General features: G+C 54.9%; 2 protein-coding genes across 3 annotated transcripts in view; both read right to left on the bottom strand.

Moving 5' to 3' along the window:
• Positions 1-1,881: 1,881 nt before the first annotated feature.
• Positions 1,882-17,923, bottom strand: RSPH6A (radial spoke head 6 homolog A). Its single transcript, XM_024569414.3, has 6 exons — positions 17,364-17,923; positions 14,706-14,940; positions 7,443-8,207; positions 6,500-6,644; positions 4,963-5,080; positions 1,882-2,262 (listed from the first exon to the last, which is right to left on the bottom strand). Exons 1-6 carry the CDS (start codon positions 17,870-17,872, stop codon positions 2,025-2,027), a joined length of 2,010 nt encoding a protein of 669 aa, XP_024425182.3. The 5' UTR covers positions 17,873-17,923; the 3' UTR covers positions 1,882-2,024.
• Positions 17,924-18,405: 482 nt separating this feature from the next.
• Positions 18,406-20,424, bottom strand: part of SYMPK (symplekin scaffold protein) — a 32,939-nt gene continuing 30,920 nt past the window's right edge. For both annotated transcript variants that reach the window (XM_024569387.3, XM_024569386.3), the window contains exons 24-27: positions 19,594-19,770; positions 19,301-19,396; positions 18,731-19,072; positions 18,406-18,572 (exon numbers count right to left, since the gene is read on the bottom strand). In XM_024569387.3, coding sequence (XP_024425155.2) covers positions 18,423-18,572; positions 18,731-19,072; positions 19,301-19,396; positions 19,594-19,770 — 765 coding nt within the window. In that variant the 3' untranslated portion in view covers positions 18,406-18,422. The remainder of the gene's footprint in view (positions 18,573-18,730; positions 19,073-19,300; positions 19,397-19,593; positions 19,771-20,424) is intronic.

The following is a 20,424-nucleotide window of genomic DNA, read 5'->3' on the forward strand; positions in this document are numbered from 1 at the left end:
GATTAATACTAACCCCTCAAACGCCTCCACACTTTCCAATAACCTCCAATGTATATCTGATTCCAAAATTCTACCGATCCCCACGACCTCCCCAGTGTTCTAATGATCTGCCAGTAACCCCAAATCTCCTCCTGACCCCGACAGTCCCCAAAGATAGCCACTGCCCCAGACTTCTGCTGAAGCCAGTCTGCCCCACCACAGGCCCTCCTAGACCCGCTTATTCAGGGGCCTCCCGGATTTGTCATCAGAATGTCCCAGAGGCATCTCACTATCAACAAGTACTGCAATGAACTTGACGTCTTACTCTAAATCCTACCCCTCTCCTGTGTCCCATTCTTAGGGCCAGCACTGCCATTCCCCGCCCCACCCCCACCCCCACTCAAGCCGCAGACCTGAATGTTTGCCTATATTTCTACAATTTCCCTTCACCCCCTGCTTCCTGTCCCCAAGTCTTGCATTCCGTCACCTGAAGTCCTCCTTTCCAGTCCTTCCTCTGCACAGCTACGGTCCAAACTCCCCCTCCCCTGCTCGGGGTCTCCCTGAATCAGGCTTGTCTCTGCTCTCCCAGACTCCTGCCTACCCTCCACTTGGCATACAGAGAGGAAAGTCTAAAGCACAAATATGATCAGGCCCTCCCTCCCCTGCTAAAATTCCCCTGTGGCTCCCCAGTGCTCTCAGGACAAAGGTAAGCCCTGAGTGATCTGTTCCTGCCAACTGCTTTCCAATCTCATCTCTCACTACTAACCACTCACACCTTGTCGCAAAAAATGAGGTTTGAGCTCCAGCAGGAAGGGCGTTGGTGTTGAGGAGACTATACCTACCATGTCTTCCTGTTCTTTGACAAAACCTCAGATGCGTGGCCTTCTGGCCAAGCGTCTGTGATTTCATACCGTTGGGGCCATGCTTGTATCCCTGGGGGTTGCAGCTTTCTAGAAGTTTCCTGCAGTTGGACCAAGAAAGACGGCATAGGGAGATTTATACAGAAATTAGGGTTCCATGAAAGATTTTGAGGACATGAGGAAGGCTGGTATCTTGCAGAGTACAAAGTGATCTTGGAATGTAAAGAATTTCGTTGGGGTGAATTCCTTGGAAGTTTCTCACTGACCGGCATTCCTGAACTATGAAACATAAATGTCTGAGCTAAAGAATACTTTCTCTCAATAAATAATTTAAAAATTTTTTTAAAATGAGGCTTGAGCCCTGGCTGGTGTGGTTCAGTGGATTGAGTGCCAGCCTGCACTCGATGGGTGGATGGGTGGATGGGTCGATTCCCAGTCAGGGCACGTGCCTGGATTGCAGGCCAGATCCCCAGTAGGGGGCGCGCGGAAGGCAACTGCACATTGATGTTTCTCTCCCTTTCTTTTTCCCTCCCTTCCCCTCTGTCTAAATATAAATAAATAAAATCTTAAAAAATAAAATAAAATAAAATAAAAACGAGGTTTGAGAAACTTCCCCAGCACATCACACTCTCTTGCCCTTGGGTCTTTGCATGCACTGTTCCCTCTGCTTGGAATGCCGATCCCCAGTCTGCTCTTGAGCCTTTAAGAATCAGTTGAGGGGCTCTGTCAGGCCTCTGGGCTATCCCATCTGGGTTGTCATTGCCTGGGGGTGCCTGCGTCTGTCTCCCCTGTGGAGTGTGAGCCCTGGGAAAGCACTGCTGAGGCTGCTGGGTCACCTCTGAGTCCCCAGCACCGGGCTGGGCTGACAGGAGACATTATAATAGTTGTCTGATGTCCAGATGAGTGAATCAGTGAAACAGAAGGGAGAGGCGATGCGGGGCAATGTTGGCGTTCCTAGCAGAGCTCAACAGACCCGACGTGGAGGTCGTGTCAACAACCTGGTGAGCGAATGAATAAGTGACTGGGCCGTAATGCCATGGAAACATTTTATTTACAGCAGCCGCCTTCCCTTTCTCCCCCTGCCCTCCAGGGGCAGAAAGCAAACCAACAGTGAAAACACAACCCACAACTAGGTACAAGGACCAACCCGCTATCTACCTGCTCGGGGGAGGGGGACATGGGGCCTCAGTCATCCTGGTCCTCATCTTCATCTTCTTCCTCATCCTCCTCCTCTTCCTCTGCAGCTACCAGGGCCTGCTCCTGGGCAGCCTTGAGGGCCTGCTCCTCCTCCACTGTGGGGTCGCTCATCTCCATGATCTCCGGGCCGCTGGGGTACTCTTGCTGAATGGGGGCGGGCAGGGGCGGGTTGAAATTCTCCGGACTGTATTTGTGGCCCCAGCCGATGTAGATGTTCTCGAACTTCCTGGAGGGGCAGTGAGACACTGGGAAGTCCTCCCTCCAAGGCCCCAGCCCCGACTTTCACTAACGGTGGGAGTCAGCGCAGACATAGCGTGAGGGAAAAGTTGCGCGTGGTGGGGTGAACTGTGCCCGGCAGGGTGATCTGCTCACCTGTTCCTGTAGTACTTACTGTGCACCTACTAAGTGCCAGGCCGTGTTCAGAGCTGCACTGTCCAACGGCATGTGTAGCTACTGGGCACTTGAAACATGGTTAGTGTGCCCAAAACACTGAATTTCTCATTTTATTTACTTTTCTAATTCCATTCGTGATTTCTTCTTGGACCCATTGGTTATTTAGGCATGTGTTACTTAATTTCTACGTGTCTGTGAATTTCCTTCTGTTACTGATTTATAATTTCATTCCACTGTGGTCAGAAAACTTCTTTTGTAAGATCAGTCCTTTGAAATTTATTAAGCCTTGTTTTATGGCCTAGCATACGGTGTATCCTGAAGAATGTCCCATGTGCACTGGAGAATACGTATTCTGCTGTTGTTGGCTGGAGTGGATTTTATTTAATTTTAATTCATTTAAATGTAAACAATAGCCCTGGCTGGGTAGCTCAGTTGGTTAGAGCATCATCCCATTACACCAAGGTTGCAGGCTTGATCCCTGGTCAGGCCACATAAAAGTGTCAGCCAGTGAAGCCCTGGCTGGTATGGCTCAGTGGATGGAGCGCTGGCCTGTGAACCAAAATATCACAGGTTCAATACCCAGTCAGAGCACAAGCCTGGGTTGAGGGCCAGGTCCCCATTTGGGGGCACGTGAGAGGCAACTGGTTGATGTATCCTTTGCACATTGTGTTTCCCTCTTTCTCCTTCCCATCTCTTTAAAATAAATAAATAAATAAAAATATATTTTTAAAGAAAGTTTGCACACCCGTGCTAGAGGGAGGAGACTGATAGTAAACAATGACAGAAAGGGTGGGGTCCTGACCAGTTTGCCTCCCCCCAGACTTTTAACTAGAAAGGAAAGAGGAATAAGTAGGGGACTAGGCAGGGGACTTCGAGACAGGGCGAGAGGCAGAGAGAAGTAAGGAGAGAAAGAGAGACAGCAGGACAGAGGGAGACGGAGAGTTTGCAATGGGAGCAGTCGGCTTTGACTTTGCTGGTCCCGAGAGAATAGCTGTCCTTCAGGCCTTCCTCGGCGGAGCCTTCAAATGCACGGCTTCCTCGGAAGCCCCCAACCCCTGCCCACCCTGGTCCTTGCAGTCCAGGAACCAGCAGCCTCATCGGGAGGCTGAGTTTACGAGGAGGGCGGAATCTCGGGCTCCACCCCAGAACCATGCAGCGGGAGCCTGTGCCTCAGCCGGCGCCCCAGCGCGTCCCAACCCTTACCGTGTGAGCAGTTCTGGTCTAGAATGTTCTTCCGCCTATTCCCCTCCCCTCTACTTCTTTCTTTCCCCGAAGATTTCAGATCAAGGCTGCTCGTCTCAGGAATCCTTCCTGGATCCCCTCAAGGCATGACGGACATGAGCCGTCTTTGGTCCCTCCACTGTCCTCAGCGGTATCATTTTAGGATATCTGGGGGAGTGAGGGGTGGTAAGAGGTGTTCTACAATTAACGCCTATGCTTCCTCTGCCTGCTCCCAGGGCAGGATCCAAACCTGCCTATCCAACAGAGGGCCTGGTGCCCAGCATACGGCTGGCATTCAAGTCTTTTATAATGAAAAAAAAGGAAAAAGCTTGGAAAAATGGAAAGCGTGGATGGATGAGTGATCGGGTGGTGGATGGGAGGGTGGGTGATGGGTAGGCTGGAGGTGGAGGACGGACAGGTGAGCGGAGTTCCCAGTTTGGATCCTTTGCTTTCAGAGGGATGTTGACAAATTAGGGTGTGGCCAGAAGGTGGGTGTTGGCAAAAGCAAGTGTGCCTTTTCCCTGTTTCTGGAGGAGAAAAAAAATAATGGCCAAGTATGTGGTGAAAGTACCAATCTGGCATGAAATCCCGCCTGTACTGTGAGTCACTGTAGCCAAACAGAACAGGTTTATCATTGAGATAGAAAAGGAAAATCGATGAGAAATCGTCCCGCCATCTGCTGGACAGAGCTGGTAAGTGCGCCCCCCTGTAGCTGCAGATGGCGCCCTCTAGTGGTTGATTAGAAAGGCAGGATGTGCCTCGGTGAGAGGGGCGGAGGGGCTGGTAGTGTGTGTCGCTTCGGGTGGGAAGATGCAAAAGTGACTTCAGCCCGCAAATCTTTTGGGGCAACTGGTGGGGAATCCTGCTGAGGAAGATTTCTGGCCCACAGAGAGAAGACCCTTCAAATTGGAAGACCTGGCCAGGGGGCCTAGGGAAGTAGCTCCTTCACAGAGAAGATTCCCCCCTGTCAGGGCCACCCCAAAGGGGACTCCTGAGTCCTGTCTGCTCTGTGACTGATACAGTACAAAAGGCCAGGGTGCCAGAGAGCCAGGTTCGAATTCTGAACATGCTGTGTTACCCTGGGTCAGTTCCTTCCCCTCTCTGATCCCCTATTCTCTTATCTCAGGGGCTTACATTCTGGTGTGGGATTTCTCATTTTAGGCCAAGTGGAATCCCTGGGGGAAAAGTGAGGGGCTCAGCCCTGGGGGCTTCCTGAAGGGGGCTTCCCTCCCAATCTCTGCCCGCCCTGCTGAGTTACTCCTGCTGCCTGTTGTAGGGGCTCCCTCTGCTGGGGGGCCAGGAGAAGACCTACTTGCCAGTGGCGTAGGCGTAGGCCCCCGGCCAGAGATTGGAGCGCACGATAGCCACGGAGTACTGTGGACAGAGGCTGCAGGACAGGCGGGCAGTCCAGGGTGACATGTGCAAGATTTCTGTGGGGGGAGGGGGGTGAAGAGCTTCAGGAAGGTCAGAGGCTCTCCTGATGGCTCCCCACGCCCCGTCCAGCACCCTGGAGGGCAGGGAGCGGTAAGGAAGGAAACTGGGGGGTGGGGCATGAGGGGAACTGTGGAGACCAGCGGCCCTGGCTCCGGACCACCCTCTCGCTGTGTGCCCCCAGAAAGCCATGCCCCTGCCTGAGCCTCAGTGCCTGCACCCAGGAAGGGGGACACTAATCTCACCTCCCTCGCAGGGCGGCGGTGAGCCCTGGGCCCCAGACAGGACAGCCGCTGTCATTCTCCCTGCGGCTGGCCATTGGTTTGGACCAGGGGGCAGAGGGCAGGGCACAGGCACGGGGCTCACAGAAATCCGGGTCGAAATACAGGCTCTGTCCACTTGCCCACTCCCAGCCCCTCCTTCCTGCTTCCTCCAGGTGCTGGAGGTGCTGGAGGTCCCAACCTCAGGAAGTGCTTGTCCCTTCTTCCAAAATCCAGCTCAAGTCCTGACTCTCTGGCAAGGCCTTCCTAACTATCTCTCTTTCCCCAAGCGCACCCTGGACTCAAAAGAACACATCCTGCCCTGGCCGTGTGGCTCTGTTGGTTGGAGCATTGTCCCTGTACACCGGGGTTGTGGGTTCAATCCCTGGTCAGGGCACATACATACAAGAATCAACCAATAGCCCTGGCTGGTGTGGCTCAGTGGATTGAGTGCTGGCCTGTGAAACAAAAGGTCGCGGGTTCGATTCCAGTCAGGACACGTGCCTGGATTTTGGGCCAGGTCCCTGATGGGAGGTGTGCAAGAGATTGACATATCTCATACATCAGTGTTTCTCTTCTCCTCTTTCTCTCTCCCTCCCCCTATCTCTAAAAAGAAATAAATAAAACCTTAAAAAAAAGAATCAGTCCTGGTTGGTGTGGCTCAGCAGATTGAACACCAGCCTGCGAACCAAAGGGTCACCAGTTCAATTCCCAGTCAGGGCACATGCCTGGGTTGCAGGCCAGGTCCCCAGTAGGGAGTGTGTGAGAGGCAATCACACATTGATGTTTCTCTCCCTCTCTTTCTCTCTCCCTTCTCCTCTCTAAAAATAAATAAAATCTTTAAAAATAAAACAATGAATGCATAAATAACAAATCACATCTCTCTCTCCCCACGCCTTCCATACCTATCTCTCTCTCTCTTAAAATAAAAGAAGAGTGCTCCCACCAGGCGGGCACCGCCATGAGTGAGACGCAGCTCACAGGGTGGACACTTTCCCGTAGCCCCACGAGGAGGCACTGTCATCATGACCGTTTCATAGGTGAGAGAGAGACTCAGAGAGACGACCTCGCCATGTCACTGTCCTCTCTTTCTCGTTGCTCCTCCCCGCCCCCAAGCCCCCTTCCAGGCTGGTGGTACCAGGTGAGGAGGACCAGTACCTGCATCTTCCGAGAGCGGCGTCAGCAGCGGGGGCCCAATCTCCTGCTCCACCTCCTCCAGCCCCTCATCGGCCTTCTCTTCCTCCTCCCCCAGCTCCTCCTCCTCCTCCTTCTTCTGCAAAGGGTTCACCCAAGTGCAGCGGCCCTGGAGGTGGGGGGAAGGTCAGGCAGCATCCCCGGGGGGACAGAGGCCAGCCCGTACCCTGGGAAGAGGTGAAGGACCAGGCAGGACGCTGGGATTCTCCTTAGGGACCCAGGTTATGGGCCCAGGAGGACCGGGGTAGTCACACAGGTCAGGGCAGAGGACGGACTGAGAGAGCTGCTGCATTGAGGTGGGGACTCCTGTCTCCTGCGGGCTGTGTGGCCCCCGTCTGCGCATCCATTCATTCATTCCTCAGACATTTAATGAGCACCTACTACATACAGGCACTGCTCCAGGCACTGGGGACACATCCTTGAGGAAAGAGGCCACCAATCTCTGTCCTGTGGAGCTGCCATTGGGCAGCCCCTGAACCCCGTTTGCCCTGATCTGAATGACAGGAGGCTGCGCAGTGCTGCTGCGGAAATAATGACTGTGCCTCTGAGTGCGGGCCGCAGCCCCAGCCCTGCCCTGCGCTCAAGACACGGGATATGCGCTGTTACATTTTTTAAATGGGAAAAACTCAGAATTCCAGGACGCATCAGGCCCAGGGGATTCTGACAAGGGACTGTCAACCGACATCTTTGAATGGATGAATGAGTGAGTGAATGAACGAGGAATGAATGACTGAACGAATGAATGAATGAGGAATGGGTGAATGAGTGAATGGATGGATGAACGAGTGAAGGAACGAATGAATGTCAAGCACAGTGGCTAGCAGACAGCACATACTTGATATTGCCGGGGAGTCACACCTGAGCCACCTGGTTCTGAGGCCCGTGGGGCTGGGGTCCCCGTCCTCACCTGCGGGAGGATGTGCTGCGTGTGGTGCACCCAGTTGGCCATGGAGTCCACCAGCTCGAGCACCGGGATGCCGTCAAAGTCGGGGTTCTCCTCAAACGAGTCGCGCCCCGCGCCGCCCTCCTCCTCCTCATCGCCCTCCTCCTCGCCGAACTGGTAGAAGCCCAGGGGGCTGATGTGCGTGGCGGCCGAGATGCGCGCGATCTGCGCGCGCAGGTAGTTGGCCTCGTTGCCGGGGAAGGGCGGGTAGCTGACCACCGGCGCGTCCAGGTGGCCGGTGAAGAACTTCTTGATCTTGCGGGCCTGCACGATCTGGGCGGGGGTGACGTGCGGCAGCCTCGTCCACGGCCGGCCCGGCTCGTTGCACACGAAGTACAGGTACTTGTTGGCACCCAAGCGGCTCTCCTCCTTGGGGATGACGGGCGGGGGCTTCCACATCCGCTTGGGGATGAAGTCAGCGACCTTCTCCTCATCCTCCTCGCCCTCCTCCTCGCCGTGCATGTCCGTGACCTCGCCCTCGGTCAGCTCCTCCACCATCTCCTCCTCCTCCACCTCCTCCTCGCCCTCCCGGAACTCCACCTCCGCCACCAGGTAGCTGCGGCTGAGCCCCAGGACTTTGCCCCAGAAGCGGCAGGTGTGGATGGGCTGCTGGTCCACCAGCTGCTTCAGGGCCAGGAAGATGCGGAAACTCTCGTCCGAGCTCAGGCCCACGCCGGCCTGTTCGAAGTAGAAGGCTGACTCCATGACGTTGGGCACGGCTGTCTCCAACTGCGGAGGGTGGGCGGGGGGCAGAGGGAGGAAGGCTGAAGCCCTGCTCCCTAGCCTAACTCTTCTAGAGTCCAGAGAGCTAAGCTACTGGGGAACCCAGCTGCTCCTGTGACCCTTCTGGCCGTTGGAAGCAGGACAAGTCCTTGGGGAGGATGCCACTTGATGGCAAAGAAAAGGCAAAATCACACTAAGAGAAAATCCTTTGTTTCTGCATCCTTTCCCCATGTTCCTGCCTGGAGTGGGATGTGAGATCTGGAGCTAGGCAGCTATCTTGGGATCATGAGGCAACACATCTTACACACTAATGGTGATGGAGCTGAAAGGTGGAAACTGCCTGGTCCCCAAAGGCATCACTAAGCTATCTTACCTCCCCACTTCTAGTCATGCTTTTGGTTGCTTGCAACCAAATGCACTCTTAAGAGATACCCCAAATCACACGGCAAATTAAGGGAAGAGGCAGGCTTGAACTCAGGAATTAGTGATGTTGGGGATGGTGACGATAAGTCCTGCCCTCACTGCCTCCTTTTTCACTGTCTGCTTTGTTCATGAAGTCCGAGAGAGAGAGACTGATTTGTTGTTCCACCTATCTATGCATTCATTGATTGATTCTTATATGTGTCCTGACCTGGGTTTGAACCTGCAACCTTGGCGTATAGGGACTAAGCTCTAACCAACTGAGCCACTGGGCCAGGGCCCAGAAATCCAGCAGGTGCCCTGGCCGGGGTGGCTCAGTTGGTTGGGCATTGTCCCGCAAACTGAAAGGTCGCTGGTTTGATTCCCAGTCAGGGCACATATGCCTGGGTTACAAGTTCGGTCCCCAGCTGAGATGCGTATGGAAGGCAGCCAATCGATATTTCTCTCCCTACCCTTCTTCCCTCCCTTCCCCTCTCTCTAACATTAAAAAGTAAAATTTAAATTTAAAAAATCCAGGGGGTGCCGGCCCCAGGCTAGTGCAGGCACTGACGTATGTCGGAGAAGAAATTGATGAGGCCCTTCCTCCTGAGGTCAGCTCGACCTGCCCGTGGCCTCGGCCATCTGGTCAGGGCCAGGGAAACACCTGCCCCTCGCCCGAATCTGAACTCAGGATGGAGAGAAAGGGGGTGTGCCAGGCGGAATAGTGACCTCCCAAAAGAGGCCCTGTCCTAGTCCTGGGACCTGTGAACGTGTGACCTTAGATGGCAAAGGGACTTGCATGTGTGATGACATGGAGGACCTGCAGGTGGGGAGAGTGTCCCGGGTTACAGGCTGGCCCGAGGAAACCGCAGGCAGGCCAGTCAGAGAGGACGCGATGGCGGAAGCCGGGGTCGGAGTGGGAGGGAGACCTGAGAGGCTGCCATGCCGGCTCTGGTGATGGACAAGGAAGGGATGCAGGCAGCCATTGAAATCGGACAGGTCCAGGAAACAGATTCTTCCCTGAGCCTCCGTTAGCAAGGCAGCCCTTGCCTTCACCTTGGTTTTAGCCCAGTGAAACCTGGTTTCAGCTTCTGACCTCCAGAACTGCAAGATGATAACACATCAAGGTGTCTGCCCTGACCGGGTAGATGAGTTGGTTACAGCATTGTCCCCATACGCTGAGGTTGTGGGTTCGATTCCCGGGGGTCACGGCGCGTGCAAGAAGCTACCAATGAATGCAGAGGTAGGCAGGGCAACAAATTGACGTTTCTGTCTGTCTGTCTCTCATCTGTCTCAACTTCCCTCCCGAAGCCCCCACAAAAGTTGTCTTTAGCCACAAAGTTTGTGGTGATTCATTCCAGCAGCAATGGGGAGCTAAGCGAGGGGCCAACGTCTCCATGTGTCTGGAAGAGAAACAGGGGGATGTGCAGCGGCTGACCCTCCGCACGGAGAGACGGTGGAGGCCAGTTTACAGAGAGAAACACAGAAACTCGGGATCAGAGCTGGTGAGCTTGGGTCCAGCTATGCCCATGGCCCAGCTCAGGTAGGTGCCCCGATTCTAATGAGGGAGGTGCCTTATTATCTTTAGGATAAACCCCACCCCTCCCTCTTATTTTAGCAGGCTCTTGTAGACGTCTATCACCGCAAGTCAAATAGTTTTGGCTCATACACCCATTCAGCTCTCTCAACTTAGCTCAGGGGAAGAGGCTTACTTGTGGTTCAAGAAAACATATAGCTTTGGCCGGTGTGACTCAGTTGCTCAGAGCGTCATCCCATAAACCGAAATGTTGTGGGTTCAATTCCCAGTCAGGCACATACCTAGGTTGCGGGTTCAGTCCCCAGTCAGGGCGTGTACAAGAGGCAACGGATCGGTGTTTCTCTCTCACATGGTTGTTTCTCTCCCTCTCTCTCCCCCTCCCTTCCCCTCTCTCTAAAGTCAATAGGCACGTCCTTGGGTGAAGATTCAGATAAACAAATACACAGATAACGAAGACATACAAGCCCCACTTAACATCAAAAGGAAAGCATCCGAATGAAGAGGTAAGTTTCTCATTTAAGGACTGTGGACAGCTTCTGGAAAGTACAGTGATCCCCACCAAGCGTTTGAAAGCTCAAGGTAATAAAACGTTCAAGGTGCCCTGGCTGGTATGGCCCAGGGGATCGAGTGCCAGACTGGGAACCGAAAGGGTGCTGGTTCTATTCCAGGTCAGGCGCGTGCCTGGGTTTCCAGTTGGGGGCTCGCAACCGACAGACAACCGATCAACGTATCTCATGCACATCGATGTTTCTCTCCCTTTTGTCCTGTCTTTCCCTCTCTCTGAAAATAAATAAATAAAACCTTTAAAAGAACAAGTTGAAAGTGAACACATTTCCTTCAGCTCCTTTACATGGTCGTCGACTCATTGGCCAATTTTCTCGAAGGTGGCGAAAATGCCAGAGCTAATATATTTAATTGTTAACGCTTGCTAGGCACACGAAGGACTATGTGTCTCTCCTTTCAGATGCACTGAACTGTGATGCAAATTACAGAAAGGTGGCTGCTGTAACCCAGTACCCTCAAGGCAGCGGTACACAGCGCCGGAGGCCAGAAGGGGAGAGCATGCCGTGGGTGGCAGCGTAGGTTCCTTCCCAGGGCTGGGAGAATCTGCCTCCTGCCTGCCTCCCTCCCGGTTCCTGGTGGTTTGCTGGCAACCTTTGGCACCCCTTGGTTTGTAGCGCTGTTGCTTCGGTCTCTCCTTCCATGCTCGCCTGGTGTTTTCTGCGTGTGTGCGTGCCTGTGTCTGCAGCCCAAGCCAGGCTTTTAGAAGGCCACCCTTCGCACTGGATTGGGGGCCCACCCTGCTGCAGCAGGACTCGGCATGACGGATGACGTCTGCAGTGGTCCTACTTCCCTTCACAGGCTGAAGGACTGGGGGCTGGGGCGTCAACATGGGAGTTTGAGGGGGACCCAGTTCAACCCATAACAGAGAGTTAGTGTGAAAAAGAACGATGGTGTTGAAATTGTAGCAACTGATGTAAAACAACAAACACCCTGCGGTTTTCCCTAAAGTTGTGTACTGCACTAGCACGTTGAAGAAAGCGCCCTTTGTGAACGCAGAGTTAAAGCGGACAGTTTGTTCCTCTTCCTGTGCCTGCTAGGGATACTATTGTTCACAGAGGTTGCAAGTCCCTTCCCAAAGGATTACATGTTCCCACCCCCACTGAGTGCAGCTGTGGCCAGGACACCTGCTCTGACCATTTGAAACGGCAGGGAGAGGGACACGTGTCTCACCTAGGCAGAAGCCCTAAGAACCTACATGGGGTTTGTTAGGCCCTCCTTTTTCTCCTCTGCAACTGTGTCACAGCTGAACCCCCACCACCCTGGGTTCTCGAGAGGCTGATGAGCAAAGTCCTCTCGCCCCCCTGGATGGGCAGGCAGTGCGAGTGAGAACCAAACTGTGTGGTGTGAAGCGGCTGAGATTGTTGGGCTGTTTGTTATCTCAGCTCCACATGGCACACCCTGACTAAAACTCTAGAGTAGGGGAATGCTTATTTAGTTTTTTTAAAGATTTTACTTATTTATTTTTAGAGGGAGGGGAATGGAGGGAGAAAGAGTGGGAGAGAAACATCGATGCATGAGAAAACATCGGTTGCCTCTCTCATGTTCCTAACTGGGAATCGAACTGGTGATCTTTCGGTTCACAGGACAGTGCCCAACCCACTGAGCCAAACCAGTCGGGGCGAGAATGGTTATTTTGAAAGTGATTCCAACAGTTTCCCTCAATCTTAAACAGAGCACAGAAGCTCGTTTGTCTAGCTGACGTTCACATCAGCCACTCGGGGTGGGGGGGTGCAGAGTCAAAATGTAATCCCAACACACCGTCTTGCAGCCAGGAGGGAAGATGAGGGGATGAGCGCAGGAAACTCGGGGGGCACGTGCCTGGCCCCCAGGCCAATGGCTGTCACCCTCCTCCTGGGAACTCCCATCCACGTGGCAATGGAGTGGCCTCACTGACCATGTTTAAATGACCTCAGCCTGCCCTCCTGGCCATCGGTGGTTGGAGCAAGAGTGGACAACTGCCCACCAATGACAGATCAGCCTCTGATGCTCCCCCCTGCCCCCCACCAAAAACCTCCTCTCTCAGGTAGGAAAGGGGGGAAGGGGAGAAGACAGCCCTCAGCGTCCTCTGCGGGAGCCACGTTGCCAGCCCTCGACTGCTCGCAACCTATCAGGTGTGAGAGAAAGTTCTAGCTTGTCTAAGCCACTTGTCTCCATTTCCGCGACATCATCTATTTGCTGCCTTAAAGGGGCCTGCACTGTCCAACGAGTATAGTAGGGTATTGGCGTTTGGACCACGACATCATAATACTAAAGTCAGTTTAAAATTATAAACGAGGGCACAGATTACAGAATACAGAAATGGTGCCCTGCACAGGCATAACTCAATGGGAGAGGTGGCATTTCTAAGCAAGGGGGCGTCATGGCTAGCCATTTGGAAGAAACAGAACATGAGAGAACACGGGCACTTCTTTCTCCCATCAGACAGAAAAATATAAGATGCTGCGTCACTGATTTCTTTGAGTCTCTTGTGCAGACCACAGACTTCCACAGTTTTGTCCTGCAGACCTCACATTAAGAACTCCAGCTCCAACCCTGGCTGGTGTGGCGGCTGGTGTGGCTCACTGGATTGAGTGCCAGCCTGTGAGCCTAAGGGTCGCTGGTTTGATTCCCAGTCAGGGCAAGTGCCTGGGTTGCAGGCCAGGTCCCCAGTAGGGGGCCTGTAAGAGGCAACCAATGGACGTAGTTTCTCTCTCGCACATCGATGGTTCTCTCCCTCTCTCCCTCTTTCTCCCTTTCTTCCCCTCTCTCTAAAAACAAATCCACTCCAAGTTCTGAGGGGGCGGGTTCAATGAGGCGGAGCTTGAGACCTGGAGTCCTAAGGGGGTGGAGCCTCTAGGGGCAAAGCATTCTGAGGAGGCAGGGCCTTCGGGACTTGCTTTAGATGGGGTGCAACCTGGGGTATGGGGGAGGAAGGGTGCAGTTCTAAGGAGGTGGGGCCTCCCCAGGAAAGACTGTTGATCTGGAAAATTAAAACCACATTCTCAGATAAAACTCCTTCATGCCTGAAACCTATATTCCTCTATTCACACCTGCGCTCATTGCTTTGTCAGACTGTCAGTTCCTGCATTCTCTCACCAAGCCACCCCAAGCCACCCCACTGTCGCCAGGATCCTAGAATCTCAGAAACACAAGAGCGAGCACAGACCAAGGCGTCTGCCCATCGGGCAGATGTTACAAGGGCTTTGGAGGTCAAGATCCTGCCTCCCTGTCTCCAGCCCTCCCTAGCTTCCGGCCCTCTGAGCTTCAGCCTTTCCTCTACGAATAAGAATAACAGGTAGCGCTTGCCTTGCAGGGTCGCTTCAGGGCTGAAAGAACTTGGGGAGCGTAAGAGGTGTCAGAATTATTGTAAACAGAGAGTCCTTGTTTCTTGAACGAGTGAAAGAATATTTCAGCCAAATTTTAGGCAGTCGTCCAATTCTGGAAACTAGCAGAATGTTAACAAGTCACAGAGTCACGGGTGGAAGAGTTCTTCGAAGGTCTCGACTTACAGAAGGGGAAATTGAGTTCGGGGGGTAAGGGGCAGTTCAGTTGTGAGAGACTCCTGGAGGCAGTGTTTCCCAGAAAACGTGTACAGAGTTATTTTTGGAGTAATGGATGGTGGGAGACATCAGCCTCCACCTCCACGTCCGTCTTCCACCTGGGAATCCACCCAGGGACCCTTTGGTTTGCAGGCCAGTGCTCAACCACTGAGCCATGCCAGCCAGGACTGGAGTCCGCTTTCTAAAGCGCAGAGCTGACCTCCCAGCCTCTCCTCTGCTTCCAGCCCTTCCATGGCGCTCCAGTGGCCTCAGGAGAAAGCCCACAACTCCTAGCCTGGCATTGGAGGTCCCCTGTGACAGGGTCCCGGACCCCTACGCTGCACACACAGACTAGACTGACATGCTCTGTGTTTCCGGGCTGCGCCCTCCGCTCCCTCACTTCCAGGACTCAGCACCGGCTGTGCCTAAGTCCGGGCTACCACTCACTGCCCCCCACCCCTGTGCCTGACCCCCCGGCTCACTCACCGTCTCCTCCTCTATCTCCTGCTCGCCCTCACCGCTGCCGCCCCGCACGAACAGTGTCTTCTGCTTCTCAGCCATCTCGTAGGTGGGCTGCATCTCCGGGTCATCCCGCAGCGTGTCCAGCTTGGGGTGGAACCACTCCATCTGTGCCGTGCGATTCAGTGATTCCAGGATAGACAAGGGGTCCTGGGGACGCTGGTTCAGGATTTTGGTCAGCAGGTTCACCAGGTGCTCGTACCTGCCTCCCGAGGGAGTGGGAGGTGGGGGACAGCACTCATTCAGCCCACTGCTGCGGGCCTGGGCCTGGCCTGGCGCTGAGGACGCAAGAGAGAAGAGACAAGGCCTCTGCCCTGGTGGAGCTAACGTTCTGGTGGTGGAGACGGACATTCACCACATATGCAAGGTATACAGAGTGCCAGGGAGTGGTAACTTCTGTAGAGGCGGCAAAGCAGGGCGTGGGGGCTGGGATGTCAGGGATAGGTGACGGCTGGTGATTTTCAATAGGGAGGCCAGGAAGGCCTCGCCAAGGTAACATAGAAGCTGAGATCGGAATGAAATGAGGGGAAAACCATGCAGATGTTGGGGGGGTGCTGTTTCAGTCAGAGGGAACAGAAGGAGCACAGACCCTGAGTCTATGACAATCTTGATACCAAAACTCGAGGAAACGAGGGGAAAGGAAAATAATAATTCCATGCCGATCTCATTCAGAATTATAGGTGCTGAAATCCTAAGGAGAATATTAGCAAATGGCATCCAGCTATTGCTCGAAAGGAAGACACGCCATGACAAACCTGGGCTAAGGCAGGGATGCGAGGCTGGACTGACAATAGAAAAAGAGAAAAAAACCTGTGATTCTTCGTGTCAGAGTGTCAAAGGGGACACATGTCAGATCACTTCAATAGGTGCCGAGAAATTGTTTGATAAAAGTCAGCACTCAGTCATGATTTTTAAAAGCCTAGAAAACTAGGAGTAGAAGGCAATTTTTAAACAACCTGATAAAGGGTAGCCACAAGTAACCTATAGCACACACCAAGCGTAATGGCAAAGGACTATTTTCCACCATGAGATTGGGGTTGCGGACGCCTGCTTCCACTTCTATTAAATATTGCACTGGAGGTCTCAGCCAACGCAATGTGACATGAAAAAGTATTGAAAAGGAAGAAGCCACGCGGTCAAGGTATGCAGATATGATTGGGAAGGACGCACAAAGGCCTTGAGCTGAGGGTGTGCCTGGCACATGGGGGGAACACTAAGGAAGTCAGGGAGGCTGCAGGAGGGAGGGAGAGGGGTCATGGTTGGAGAGGAGGCTGGAGTGATAACAGTATGGTAGTGGTTTCCATTTGCCAAGTCAGGCACTATGTTGGGCACTTGAGAGCAAATTTGAATTCTCACCAGTCATATATCTGAAGAACAATTATAATCCCCTCTCTCCAGATAAGAAAACTTAAGGTTTAGAAAAGTTGAGGTCATGAGGTCACACAGTAGTTGGTAGCACAGCTGTGATTTAAAACTAGGTTGGTCTGACTTCAAAGCACCTAACCGTGGTGTGGAAACCCTTTGGCAAGTCTTGGGGTTGGGGGGTGGGGGGCCATCACTGAATTGGGAAGGGTAAGGACAGGTCAGAATTTGGCCAGGGCTTTTCAATAAGGGGACCTGAAGCTCTAGAGGGCTAGGAACTGTTGAAGAAGTAAGTGGTAGTGGTCAATTTTGACTTGATTCTAGGAGACGAAATTTGGAGAGCAGGCAGAGGCTGAATTATACAGGGCCTTGAAGGCTGTTGTGAGGAGCACGGGCCTTCCTCTGAGGGCACTGGGGAACCATGACGGGCTCTGCACATGGGAGGGATGGGTCAGCTTTGTGTGTTAGCAAGGCCTCCACCCTCATCTCCTTCCACTCCCGCTCCCCTTCCCTTGGTTCTTGTCATACCAGCTTCCTCCCTGTTCCTCAAACACAGTGAGCCCTAAAGCCTTCAGACTTACTGTGTCCTATCCCTGGTCCACACTTCCTCCAGACACCTGCAAGGTGCTCTCCCTCACTGTCCTCAGGTCACTGACTGTGTCACTTCCTCAGAGAGGCCTTCCCTGACCTCATGTTATTAAACATGCTCTCCCTATACTCCTTGCCCTGCCTTATGTTTTCATCTTAGTTCTTATCACCTTATCGCTTATCATATTTATTGTCCATTCTCCCACTGGAACGTGAAGGGCAGGCCACGAGGTGTAGGACACCTGCAGCTAAGTGGCCTGGGCACATACCTTCCTCAAGCCACCAGTGTGGTGGCTAACAGGGCCATGTGAGCCAAGCCACCCGTGCTGGAACCCTGGCTCTGCCACACCGTCGCTGTGTTAGTATCTTGGGTGTGGGACCTAATTTCTGGGTCTCAGTTTCCTCCACTGTAAAACAGGGATAGCAGGTGTGCGAATCTCAGCTGTGAGAGCGAGGTTAGCGTGTGAAGGGCCGGCACGGATGTCTGCTAAGTCAATGTCGTTGTACTTTTTAGCTATTGTTAGCATTTGTTCTGACTGCCAGTCTGAGTCAGACAGCTCTAGAGCAGCTGCTGGTTCTCCCTGAATGCCAGCCCCGTGGAACTTGAGGCAGGGTCTTGGCTGGGACCATCCTGCCTGGGTCCCGCCCCTCTCCCACTCCGGAGCCCCCTCTCACAGGCTGAGGTCGCAGCTGACGCTGGTCTGCTGCAGGTAGGCCTTGGCGTTTTGCACGGCCAACTCCCGGGGCTCCGGCTCGGGCACCTCCATATCGAAGGGCATGAAGCCCAGCTCAGAGGACGAGAGTTGGAGGGCGGGGTCATCCCTCGTGTAGGGCCCGTGCTGGGTGCCTTGGCCAAACTGCGGGTCTTCTCTCTGGTACGAGTTGAACTGGCCCAGGAAGTCTGGCCTCGGATCCTGGTAGGATGACTCCAGTTGCTGCAAGAGGTTGCCTTGGCCCCGCTGTAGCTGCTGCAGCATGAAGTTGACATTTTGGGTGGCCTGGACCCTGCCTTCGTCCTGGTAAGTGTGGCGCTGGAAGTCCGAGGGAAAGCCTGCACTCACGGCCGGGTACTGCATGCCACCCTGGGACGCCGCCGAGTTGTCATACTGGCTCAGGCCGGCCCCTTGCGCCCACCCTTGGAGGGCGGCCTGGCCCCCTGGCATCTCCGTACTGCCGCCCAGCATCTGGGTGTCAAACGCCAGCTGCTGCACCTCCTGGGGGACCGTGGCCTGGGACAGAGAGTGCTCCCGACTGTACCCCCGGTCGGAGACCTGGGAACTCCTCTGCCTGGCGGACTGCTGGTAAGGCGGCTCAGGGTCCTGCTGCGGGTCCCCCATAGTTCAAAAGCGCTGGCACACTTCTCGGAGGCTCGCAGCCAGGCGGACCAGTTGTCCGCCCACACTCGCCCAGTAGCCGCTAGACCAGCCCACCCGTTTCCAGGGAGGGAGGGGCGGGCCGTTACCAGGGAAGGGCACGAGGCGATGCAGGGGCCAAAGAGCAGGTGTCTGCGCAGGCGCAGCCCCACAGGCAACCAGGGGGCGGCGGCCCTTCAGCACGCTCACTAGATTCCACGCACTCCCGCACTCCCTGGGCCGACTAGCTGCAGAGAGGAGGCTACACCCACGCTCTAGACCCGCGATCTGTTTTTTTTCTTTTTAATTTTTTTTAAAGGCAAAGCACTGCCCCGCCCCCCCCCCCCCCCCCAGTCCCACTCCTCTTCCCCACCAAGCCCCGTCAGCTGTTCCCCTTGGTCTCGGGCTCCCCGGCTTCCTCCATGACGGCAGTGGCGGCGGGGCTGGGAGTCTTCACGGTGTCTTCTGCAGCGGGGGCGAGGATCTGGGGGCTCCTCTCCTCCTTTGACGTCAACCCGCCCGCTGCTGCCTCCTGGTGACAGAAGATGGAGTGGGTCAAAGATAGCTGGTCTCACCTCCAAGCTTTTGTTCGGGCTGCACCCTCCCCGTCACCCTAGTGTGGGCACCCGACACACACTTCACCCCGGGGCCTGGTGTTCTTCTACGCCGCTCTGCGGTTGTCATCCCTACCTTTGGTAGGGGCCCCTCAAGACTCGAGTCCAGCAGAGCGGCCTCAGTCAGTCCCGAGTCGTCATCCATGCTGATGAAGATGGCGGGAGTCTCACATTCAGGCCCCTCCTCCCGGAAATCCATGGCTTCCTCCGGCTGGGGGGTGCCCTGGGGGGGGCCTGGCCTGGCAGAGGACGAGGATGAGGAAGAAGAGGGGGGTGCTGCCACGACCCCAGGCTTCAGCTTCTGTTCTTCTTCCAGCTGCCGCTTTAAGGCCTTCTCCTGGGCCAGCCGTAGGCCGATGAGGTCCTGAGGGGGCCGGGGGGCGGGAGCCGGTGCCAGCGCCAGGGGCTCCAGGTCATCCTGGGGGTGGGGAGGGACACACCGAAGCTCAGGGATGGGTGGGGGGTTAGGACCCAGCCTGCTCTCAGAGGACGGTGGGAAAGGAGAGAGAGGGGCCACCTGAGGCAGGCAGCAGGACTGGGAGTAAGGGGCTGCTGTCCCCCCGCCCCCGCCCCCTTTCAGCAGAAGCCTCCTGAAGGGATGCAGATGGCTAGACTGGGTGGAAGGCCCGGGACTGCAGACCCTCACCTCTTCCAGGGGCCCTGCAGGAGGCTCCTTGGCCTCCGGCTCCTGCTTGCCGCTGGCCTCCAGGATGGTCATGATGGAGTTGGGGATGTGTGCTTGCTGGGGGGAGAGCAGGGTGGGTGCTACTGGGAGCTCCAACCCAGAGACCCCTCCTGGACACCCCCGATCCCTGGGTTGGCCCCTGACCCTCCAGAACCCTTTACATTCTCTGATACTGCAGGGCTCCCCTCTGCCCACCCCCAGCCAGCCGCCCAGGGCTGGACCCATGGGGCCACCCACCCCACACCTTGGGGTACCTGATGGGGGGTGAAGGAGCGGACATGGGCCAGCAGGGGCTCCCGGAGCTCTGGACACTTGTCAAAGACCGCACCCAGCTGCTGGGGTGGCAGCTGCAGGATGACCTGGAAGCTCTGGGGCTTGGTGCGTTGGCAGCACTTGATGAAGCCCTCCCAAACCTTGGGGTACTTCCACACCTGGATGGGCAGGGAGGGAGCAGGCAGAAGGGGGCACACAAGTGGCCGCCCCAGAAAATAGAAGGACCTTGCCAAGATGATGCCTTGCTGGGGCTTAGATCCCTACCATCCAGCAGATTCCTCTGGGCTACACAATCCTGACCTCCCTCCACAGGACCTTCTGACTTTCGCTTCCAGACCCTAAGCAGCTGGGACACGAGGCCAACTTGGCGAGGAGAAAACTGGCGGTAGCCCTTCCACATTGGTCCCAGGCCCAGGCTGTGTTGGGAGACCTGTCTCATTTCATTCTCACAGTAGCCTCCAGAGGGCGCCATTCGCCCTGCTAAACAGAGGAGTCCCAGGGAGACCCTCCGACTTGTCCAAGGTCACACAGGTAACTATGGGCAGAACCAAGGTTTGACGGCCAGTCCGTGTGCTTCTGCATTCACTGTCTAAGCCAGATGCCACAAAGTGGCAACCTGTGGGCTGAATCTAGTCTGGGGGCCTGTGGATGAGGCTTGTTTATTGTTTCATCACAGTGTTCCTAAAAATGCAGATTCTAGCTTCTCTTGAAAACCAACCACCTTTCAGCTCTGTGCCTGCGAGCACAGTGGTGGGGATCGAGGGGCAGCCATGACTCTCCTGGGAAGTGCGCCCCTGAAGTCTCCTGCCTGC

This window comes from Desmodus rotundus, chromosome 12 (assembly GCF_022682495.2).
Source record: "Desmodus rotundus isolate HL8 chromosome 12, HLdesRot8A.1, whole genome shotgun sequence".
In the NCBI taxonomy this organism is placed as follows: Eukaryota; Metazoa; Chordata; class Mammalia; order Chiroptera; family Phyllostomidae; genus Desmodus; species Desmodus rotundus.